The sequence below is a fragment of the Chrysochloris asiatica genome, unplaced genomic scaffold, assembly GCF_000296735.1.
Source record: "Chrysochloris asiatica unplaced genomic scaffold, ChrAsi1.0 scaffold00043, whole genome shotgun sequence".
Classification (NCBI taxonomy): Eukaryota; Metazoa; Chordata; class Mammalia; order Afrosoricida; family Chrysochloridae; genus Chrysochloris; species Chrysochloris asiatica.
Window position 1 is genome coordinate 13,662,013 of NW_006408561.1, and position 11,039 is coordinate 13,673,051.

At 37.4% G+C, this 11,039-nt stretch overlaps 1 protein-coding gene across 1 annotated transcript in view; it reads right to left on the reverse strand.

The window, feature by feature from the left end:
• The window catches only part of ZBBX (zinc finger, B-box domain containing), a 227,815-nt gene extending 218,597 nt beyond the window's left edge, over window positions 1-9,218 (reverse strand). Inside the window, 3 exon segments of the mRNA XM_006861801.1 lie at window positions 695-785; window positions 2,598-2,711; window positions 9,151-9,218. Of these exon segments, the coding sequence (XP_006861863.1) occupies window positions 695-785; window positions 2,598-2,711; window positions 9,151-9,218 (273 nt within the window).
• Window positions 9,219-11,039: the final 1,821 nt, after the last annotated feature.

An 11,039-nucleotide genomic window follows, 5' to 3' on the forward strand; every position in this document is an offset into this window, starting at 1 on the left:
TCAAACTGCTGACCTTGTGGTTAACGGTCCAACTTGTAACCCACTTTGCTACCAGGGCTCATTAATGATAGGTATATAAAACAAAAAAAATCTGTACAAATTAAATCATACAAAGTCACAGATATTGTGTTAAAGAATGCAGAAACATATAACAGTTTTCTTTACATAATGACACTCATCTGGTTTTAATCTAAATATACTGTGATGTTATTTTTACAATACACCGCAAAGATAAGCAATTCTAAGACTGGGGAATCTGAAAATATATTTTCCCTGTGTGTATCCTCATGCATAAAACCAACAGTGCATGAATTACTATTTTGAAGTCATATATAAAACACTTAAACTGTTATATAATAAAAGTAGAAAAAAGTCTGTTGTTTGTTATATCAAAAGCATAAGCTTAATATAGAACTATTTTACAGACAGAACTAAAATGAACATTACTAGAACCGAATTAAATTTTCCTCATCATTAATTTTTAAAAATCAACTTACAGATAGAAAACAAATATGTCTAAATAATGAACATTGAAAAATAATTAATCTATAAAAATCAATAAAAATCTAATACCAGGCAAAGTTAAAACAAGATTTATAGGCTCTTAAATGTGGAAAAGAATTTGAGATCTGAAAAAATAAATTATATCTTCTTGCTTAGCAAATTGTCTGAGAATCAAATGGTATCTTCTTACCTTAATAAGATTTCCTTTATTCTGTGACATCATGTGTGATCGATTACCCAATTTGCCCGCTTGTCCTGATTTCCAGTGATATCCAGTTGACCTTCAAGAGATATAAAAAGAAGGCAAAATGTAATTACTACATATACGTCTCCTTTTAATGACAATAAATATATGTTCCTGTTTCAGGAAATGGAAATTTGGTTGTTAACATGTAACAGACAACCACAAAATGAAAACAAAGTATCAATAATGTCACAATACCCTAATTTTTAAATATAGCACTACCATATTTGTGACTTCTATGGACAAATAAATAAAAGTCAAATGTCTAAACGTGGATAAAAAATCCCATTAGATAGGCATTTAAAATGACTAAAGATAGTTTTATTGATCTATAAGAAATAATAAAGGTTGCATGAAGTTTTAAAACCTATGGGTCCATAAATGTAAAGAAGAAAAGGATGCCAAACTATACCCAGAAATACCCAGTGCTGGATATACCAAGAATTGATGAATTCCTTATTAAGACTTCCAGCTAACTCCCACATTGAAAGGTGACCAAGACTGCAAAGAAGGCAAACTTTACTTGTACAGTTTTCAAGGCACTCTTATTTGAGACACATTATTGTTTTTAAGTCACCTGGGCAGGGAATCCAATTTCCACTTAAAATATAATGAAGCAAACCCTTGCCTAAGGTCACACTGATAATAAATAATAAAGCCAAGTTTAGAACCCTGAACTTCTATCTTCCCGACCAGTCAGAGGCAAGTTCTCATTCTGGCTGTGACATTTACTATCTGTGTGACCTTAGAAATTCTTTAACTATTCTAAAAACTCAGTCAGGCTTTAGAATTACTTTTTTGGGGAAAAAATTATATATGCCAGGAATCTGATTCTCAAATTAATACTAAGATTCACTAAGCAGTTCAAACTAAGTCTCAAGCACTGAAAAGAAAAGAAACAGTCAAGAATCATTAAAAGGAGAGCAGCACGAAAAGAAACACTATTAATTTTGTTACCTGGGATGATGTACAACATGAGATGCCTTGATTAAACTGGTGCCCTGGCAATTAGAGAAGTGTATATATATGCTAAAGGAGCTCTGATAGCATAGTGGTTAGGAATCGGGCTGCTAACCTCAGGGTCAGCAGTTCAAAACTACCAGCTGTTTCGTGGGAGAAAGATGAGGCTTTCTGCTCCCGTAAAGATTTACAGCCTCGGAAACCCTGTACACGTTCGCTATGAGTCGGAACCGACTCCATGGCACATATCAACAATATATATGCCATGTTTATTTTTCAAAGAGTTGAGATCTAATGACAAATATGTAATATTCAATCAATAATAAGATATTTGTATTTCATAGGTATTTGATGCTCATCACTAGCATCAATCAAAGGTAAATGGAATATGTTGTTGTTATGTATTGTTATATAACTTCTCACTAATAAAATTTCTGATAAAGAGTATCTGTTAGAAATAATTTAAAACTACTTGATTAACTTTAACGTGTACATACAAACTCTTTCCCTCAGAAAGCCTTTTCATAAGTAAAAATGGTCCTAAAAGTAAACTGGTTTTCATTTCTTATGGATGGCCATTTTATAAGAGCAAAGGCAAAGCTTGCATTGTCATTATAAATATTATAGGTCAGAAATGATTTGGAAGAAGAAAAATAAGTAAAGGTTGGGCCAAATAGTATAAGGGGAAAAAGTTAATGGCAGTTTGCAAAGTACATGCTACATGGTGCAAAAGAAAGAAAAATGTGGGGAAATGTAAGTTTTTGTTCAAAAGAGAAAGCCATAATTTACTCATTCACTAAAGATTTTTACTAGAATGACAATAATATATAAAATACTTCTTTGCATATTTCAGTAAATCCCTCCAAAGTTCTTTCAAAATTTCACCCACTCTTTTTTGTCCCTTTCTTTGTTCATTTTTGCTTCTAATTCTTGTAGTTTCTTTTCCATTTCTTGGTTCTCCAACTCTAACTGCACTTTCTCCATCCGCAGTTCTTGGGCATTTCTGAAGAAATAAGATTTAAATGCAAAATGTTCATTTGGAATGAAAAAAAAAAAATTATTGGTAAGTATAATAATAAAATACCAGTGTAATATAATGCTGTATTTTGTCCATAAATTGAATTTTAAATAATAAATGATGAGACATTTCAAATCTTTCATAATTTTTTAAAAATCTGATTTGCAAACTTAATATGTTCCTTTAATTAATGTTCTCCCTAATCAAGGTTTCCTTTAAAAACTGGCATTTGTTTTCCCTATCAAGTACTGGTGTGGTGCTATGAGTTAATGCACTGGACTGCAATGTCTGTTTGAGCCACAAGCTCACCAGCTACTCCTTAGAAACTCAATACAGGGTCGCTATGAGTCAGAATCAACTTGACAGCTTTGCAAAACTAGAAGTTTAATAATCATAATTTACTCCCTACACATCTTTACAGATGCACAATTATGCACAACATGATAGAAAAAACATTTTCTCATTTTCATATTGCTTTTCCTTTAAGCATCTTATTTAAAATAACTTTGCTATTCTATTTTGGCAAAACACACATTTCAAATAAACTGATCATTTAGAAACTTAAAATAAATTCCTACCTTAGTGTCATATGGTGGTGGTGGTGATGCACCATGGAGTGTATTCAACTCATAGTTACCCTGTAGAGGGAGTCTTGGTATGGCACTATAGGATGAGCACTGGACTGCAAACCACAAGATCAGTGGTTCAAACCAACCAATTCCTCCTTGGAAACCCTATACAGGGTTGTTATAAGTCAGAACCAACTCGATGACACTTAACAACAACAAATCTTTACAGGGCAGAAAGTCTCACTTTTCTATGGGGGAGTGCCTGGTGGACTCAAACAGCTAATCTTGCAATTACCAGTCGAATGCATAGCCCGCTTCACTACCAAGGCTCCTTTAGCATCACAGTGGTATAATTTTCAAATAAGAAAAGTTTGAGACCCATTTGGGAAGAAACAAAATTAATTCTATTAAGAGCTTTTCATATAGGAGTCATCAAAAGGTGACCGACCAGGAACTGATCGGAGTACTACCAGCTGTTTCCTCAGAAGGAAGGCCCCTTGCAATAAGTTATCTGGTCAGGAGTTTTCAACAGTAATATCTAAGCTTATCCAGTCATTTTCTTCTTTTTACAAATCTGATTTCTTGCTAGCATAGTCACTGCCTCTTTTATAGATTTAAGTCAACCTACTTTTCTAACTACACTGTTATTATCTATTATGAATTATCTGTTTTCTTTCATAATTACATTGTTTTACTATAATCAAATAACCAGGGCAAGACGCATATTCTGGCAGCTAACCAAGGGACTAGACTAAAGAATAACGGAGCTCAGAAAAGGAAACTAATTAATATAGCCAGTAGGAGCCACAGAAGGGCAAGTGAGATGAGCACATGTCTACAAATGAGCAAATGTCCCCAAATATCGAAAAAGATAACCAAAAAGTGATAGGAGACAAAGGCAACCCTGAAATTTCAGAAAGGCTAGCAAATAAATTGAGAGAGGCATTATTTTCATTGCATTTTCTTGATAAGTTGTAATTTAGCCACTTATCTGACCATTCTCTTAGGCATACACAAGGAGCTCTGGTAGCACAGTGGTTATGAGTCGGGCTGCTAACCTCAAGGTTAGCAGTTTGAAAGTGCCAGCTGTTCCACAGGAGAAAAACGAGGCTTTCTGCTCCCGTAAAGATTTACAACCTCAGAAACCCTGTACGGGGTCGCTATGAGTTGGAATCAACACCATGGCACATACCCACCACCATGATCACACTCTTAGGAGAAAGAAGAAGCTTTCTACTCCAGTGAAGATTCAAAAGTTCAGCAACTCTATACAGGGTTGTATAAGTGGAAATCAACTCAACGGCACTAACAACAACAGCAACAATGATCACACTGTAACCCTGGTGTGGGGCTATGAGTTAACATGCTGGACTGCAAAGACGATTTGAACCACAACAAGGTTGGCAGTTCAAGCTTACCAGCTGCTCCTCAGAAATCCTATACAGGGTAGCTATGGGTCAGAATCGACTCAACACAACATAACAACAACAAATGATCACACTGGACTACAAACCACAATGTCAGCAGTTCAAACCCAGCTGTTCCTTGGAAACCCTACACAGAGTCATTATGAGTCAAAACCCACTCCTCGACACTTAACCACATCAACAACATGATCAAACTGGAGTCCGGGTATGATGCTGTAATATAAACACTGGACCACAGACTCAGTTTGAATAGCAAGGCTGGAAGTTCAAATCCACCAGCCACTCCTCAGAAACCCTATACAAGGTTGCTATGAGTCGGAACCAACTCAAAAACACTTGACAACAACAAAGATCAAACTCTGTAATAATGACTACCATCAATTATGACTCACAGCGATCCTGAATGGGATTTCTGAAGTTGTATGGGGAGTCCTGGTGTGACACTGTAGGATAAGCACTGGACTGATAAGTGGAACATTGGCAGATCAAACCCACCAGCCACTCTTGGAAAACCCTATACAGGGTCACAATGAGTCAGAAATGAGTTAACGGCACTTAACAGCAACAACAAAAAATCTTTACTAGAGCAGAAACCTTCATCGTTTTCCCATGAAGTGACTGGTTTGTTTGAATTTGCAGTTAGTAAGCCCCATGCTTAACCCACAGCACCACCAGGACTTCTTAAGGTCCGTAATAGGTTACAGAATATGAGGCACAATGGAGATTCCAGTCCTGAGAGGAATACGAACAGTATGAGGGCAACTGAAATACTGCATGAAAACAACGGTGCCCTCATTGGGAAGTGCAGCAGCTACCTATACAGATGGGGCACATATCCCAGCACTTTGAGTGCAGGAAGAATTCCTGTAGAAAGTGAAGCCTGGGCTGAGTTCTAAAGACAAAAGGATTTAGTCAGTCTAAAGGAGGTAGGTGGGTGCAAACCACATAGAATAAGCACTAGACTCTGAACCACAAGGTTGGAGACTTCACTGGAGAAAGACAATGCTTTCTGCTCCTCCAGAGATTTAAAAAGTCTCTGAAACCCGCTTGACATGATCTCTATGAGCCAAAACAGACTGGACAACACTTACCAACAACAACAAAGAAGGTGGGGAAAGAGCTGTTCCTGGAAGAAAAGAGAATGTGGGCAAAGATGGAAAAAAGCAATGTGAAGTTTAAGAAGAAGCTCAGCCCAGCTGGCCATTGAGTGCAGGATGAGAAAAGTGGTAAGAAATGGAATTGCTGAGGTTGGACAGGAGCCAGGTCATGAAGACAAATTACAATTTTTATCCAATGACCATTAGAGAATACATTAAAGGGGTTTAAGAAAAATAATCATACTTGTATTTTAGACATCATTCTGGCTATATTATGGAAAATTAATTAGAACCTGCAAGGTTGGAAGCAGGTAGCCAGTTAGGAAACTATTTCAATAATCCAAGTAAGAGAGGGATCATGTTAGTCTGACTATATAAAGGCAATAAAGAGAAAAGTGGGAACACCTGAGAAATAGAAGGAACTAGGATTAGCTGGACCCAAAGTGGAAGCCAGATAAGAAAGACAACAAGGAAGAAATCTAACATCAGTATCAGGTTTTCTACTTAAGTAAACAGGAGGCAACTGGTACTGTTTCCTGGACTAGAGCACTGTAGGGTGTGAGGTGGATCAGAAGACACAATTCAGGACTGGTCCCCAGCTGGTCTCCCCACCTGCATACTTTCAACAAAGCTTCAATAGCATACGATACTTTCCATACTGTATCCAAGGAAAGAGTTTAAATGCACAAATGGATGTTACTCCCTTGGATAGAAAACCTATCGATGTGGTGGGGTAAGTGGTGAAACTGAAAAAAAGAGCTGGCTACCACCCAGGTGATCAGTCTATGATTGGATTCTATGGATGTATCACAATTCAAAGGATTCCTTCTGGAGACAGCCTTGGACCCAGAGACAGAGGAAATTGAATGTTGATCCTGGAGAGAGCATGTCAACACAAAAAACCCATGGGCCAGCAACCAGACTGAAATGACTTGGGAAAAGGAAAGAAGGTGAAAACATTAGAAAGAGCAGAGCCAAGCTTAAATACAGCCATGTGATAACAGGCATGGAACAAGGAAAGGAACTCCATGGCAATTATCATACAGTGAGTGTTCATGTCCTGGATTTTATGAATCTGTCGGATATGGGTGGGTTAAGGTGAAATATGAGTCAGGGAACTGATTATTCACTCATCTCCAGAATAAATTCCAAACTTCGTAGTATGCCATTATGGCAAGTTTGTTCTATATTAGCCATCTGGATATGTCGAAAAGTCTCTGCAGTATCTGGCACAAATTTCACCCAGTAATTACTCAACTAGGCATCTTGGTGTGATGCTGTGGGTTTACACACTGAACTGCAAGGTCATTTGAAACACAGCATTGGCAGTTCAATCAAGTACAATCAGCTGCTCCTCCAAAACCTTATAAAGGATTAGTATGAATTGGAACCAACTCAACAACACTTAACAACAACAGCATCCTATCTTGGGCAAAGCATGTAGATCTCCTTACTTCTGCCCCAGCAGCTTTGGCCATGTGTTCATAGCCCCCTGTGCTTTCATTCTTTCATTACCACAGTGTAAACGTAATTTACATTTACAATCATGACTTACTACTTTTGTATCCACCTTTCCCTAACACAGTGTTTAGAACATCTGTTCTTAGCATAGGTGTCTTGGATTAATGTTTACAGAAATACATGCAGGCTTCTTGAAACATATCCAAAAAATGCATGCTCCTTTCTCTTTTTCCATGGGGGGTGGGGAGGGGAAGGTAGTGCTAGCTGTTGGATAGTCCTTCTAATCTATCCCCATAAGTTAACCTCCACCCCAGATAATTGAAACAAATGGTGTTACACCTAGCAGTGACAATGCCATGTAATTGTATAGGAGCTTCCAGTTTATATAGTGTTTCTGCACACAGTATCTCCAAAGTGAAAGTGGTACAAGGATAGTACTGAAGTTACTGGATAATGACGGGAGTATTGATCGGGATCAGGCAACTCAGACACTAAAATAAATAATCGACAGCCTGTTCTCAACCTATGTTGACCAGCCCTCAGTAATATTTGAGGGAAAGGCCTTGGATATTTCAGTGACTATAGGTGATCTCAAAGAAATAGTGTTTTGAGCACTCTGGTACCTGTATGTGTCATGCAATCCTCAGGAGACAAATAATTGCTTGACTTTTACTGAATGCATTTTTTTAACTAATAGAGGGTAAAAAAGTATTCTTGTGGATGAATTGTAACTCACCCCCTCAAAAAAAAATATGTATTGGAAACCTAATCTCTATCCATGTGGATATTGACAAAGTAGCTGCAACAAAGAGCTCAGACATAACAATGATTGGGAACATGGAACCGGATGGGACACTGCTTCATTCTGTTGTGCATTGGGCTACTATGAGTCACAACAACAGCATACATGTGGATATAAGTCCATTTGTGAACAGGATTTTCCTGTGTTGTGTTAATGAGGCTCTATCAGTGTAGGATGTGGCTTAAGCCATTCACTTTTGAAATATGAAAGAGCAGCTTAGGCAAACAATCATAAGAAGAAGGGTGATGGGGGGAAATGATGCCTCCTGAGACCTGCAAGGAACACTAAAAGAAACTGAGACAAAGACTTGTCCTCGAGCACAGACAGTGCCTTCCCTTAGAGCTGGCATCCTGAATTCAGAGTTATAGTGCTCTAAACGGTGAGAAAATAATATTTGTTCACTAAAGCCACTCACTAGTAGTATTTCTGTTAGAGCAACATGAGATAGCTAAGACAGTACCCTTCCTGGGAAAAGTGAATTCACCATAATGATTTTTGCTCTGCCAAGGAATAGGACATTTAGTGATTTCTTCTTTATTTAAAGATCTCTTACCCCAATTTCTCCTTCAATTTCAATATATCTATAAATTTCAGGATGATTCTATTTAACATTGAATTTGTTGCTATTGTTGTTTTGTGCCATTGAGTTCATTCCGGCTTATAGCGACCCTGTATAGAGTTGTTAAGGAGTGGCTGGTGAGTTTGAATCTCCAACCTTGCAGTTCAAACTGACCTTGAGGTCGAGTGCTTATCCTATGGCAGTACTTCAAGTTACACTGATAAAATACATAATAATCCCATTGTTCATTTATAACTTTTCACTTTGATTTTTATGGCATAAAAAAAACCTATTGCTTTCATTATTTAAACTATTACAGATTTATATAGAAGGCTACCTAACATTTAAAATCTAGTATCTTACAGATAAAAATACAACAATGTGAAGAAAATGGAAATAAGAGTTTGCAAGGTTTGAGTTCAACTCTAAAAACTTCACGTAATAACTATAGTTGAAAATATACAAAAATTGTGTAATTTCTATATAAAGTAATAAATATATATACTTACTTATATTTTAGCTTTACAGAATTTCCAGGTTTTCCCCATGGAAGAACTACAAAATCCTTAGTGTTCATGATTCCCTTCTTTATATTGTCTAAAAATTAGTGTGATCTGTGAGAACTTCTGAAAAGCCTGCAAAACAAACAAAATAATTATGCTAAAGGTAAAGCAATATAACTTACAAATTCAAAACTACACATAATTCAGAAAACTTTTAAAGACAGAAATCTTTATAGGGGAAAAGGCTAAATCAAAGATTTTTTTTAAATCAAAAGAATTAATATGATAAACATAAAAACAAACAAGCAAACTCATTGTTGCACTGTCCATTTCAACTCTTAGTAATCCTACAGGACAGAGTAAAACTGCCCACATGGTAGCCGATGCTGTAAATCTTCAGGGATGGCGGTGGTGGTGGTGATGATGTGCCATGGAGTTGGTTCCAACTCACAGCAACCCTGCACAGGGTTTCTGAGGCTGTAAATCTTTAGAGGAGCAGAAAGCCTCATCTTTCTCTTACAGAACAGCTGATAGTTTCAAATTGCTGACCTTGAGTTTATCAGCATGACTCATAACCACTATGCTACCATAGAAGCAAGCTATAAATCTTTAAGGAAGCAGAGAGAGACACGTCTTTCTCCCACAGAGCAGGTAATGGGTTTGAACCACTAACCTTTCAGTTAACAGATGCTTTAACCACTGTGTCACCAGAGTACCTATACCAAACATAAAACCAAACTCATTGCCGTCAAGTCCATTCCAATTCATAGTGACCCCCTATAGGGTTTCCAAGGCTGCAAATCTTTATGGGAGCAGAAAAATGTCATCTTTCTCCCTGGAGCAGCTGGTGGGTTTGAACTACTGACCTGAGGCTAAAATTCCAGTGCTTATACTACAGCATCACCAGGGCTCCTTATGCTAAATATGGTGATGATGGTAGTGGTGTGCCAGTAGGTTCCAACTCATAGCGACCCTGTATAGGGTTTCCAAGGCAGAAAGTCTCATCTTTTCCCACAGAGCAGCTGGTAGATTTGAACTGCTGACTTTGAGGTTAGCAGCCCAATGCATTACCATTACACTACCAGGGATCTTTATGAAAATATGCATATTCTAATAAAGGTATCTTGGTATGGCACTATAAAATAAGCACTAGTCTGCTAACTACAAGGTTGGCAGTTCAAATCCACCAGCCACTCTTGGAAAGCCTATACAGACAGGGTCGCTATGAGTCAGAACCGATTCAACAGCACAGAACAACAACAAAACATATCATGGCTCTTTCTTTGGCTACGATTATAAACGTATACAAGAAGTATTTGCTCTCACCCCAAAAAATAATATCAAAGACTATATAGAACTTCATGAAAAAAACCTTAAAGATGCAACCCAAATACAAAAATTATATGTTGGTGGTTCAAACGCACCAGCCGCTCCTCAGAAATAGCACTTAACAACAATTATATAGAAAGAGTCCTGGACTGCAACATTGATTTGAACTGCAAGGTTGGGGGTTCAAACCCACCAGCCACTGCTTGGAAACTCTACACAGGGTCACTATAATGTGGAATTGACTCGACTACACTTAGTAACAACACACATATGCATTTGACATTTATATTATATACAGTTATTAAGTGCCATCAAGTCGGTTCCAACTCATAGAAACCTTGTGCAGGGGTTCTGAAGAACAGTTGGTGGGTTTGAACTGCTGACCTTGTGATTAGCAGTCAAGTGATTATCCTACAGCACCATATCTATACTCCATTAGATAGATAGATAGATGATAGATAGATAGATAGATAGATAGATAGATAGATAGATAGATAGATAGATAGATAGATAGTTGTTGTTATGTGTCGTGCAGTTGGTTCCGACTCATAGTGACCCTGCATAGG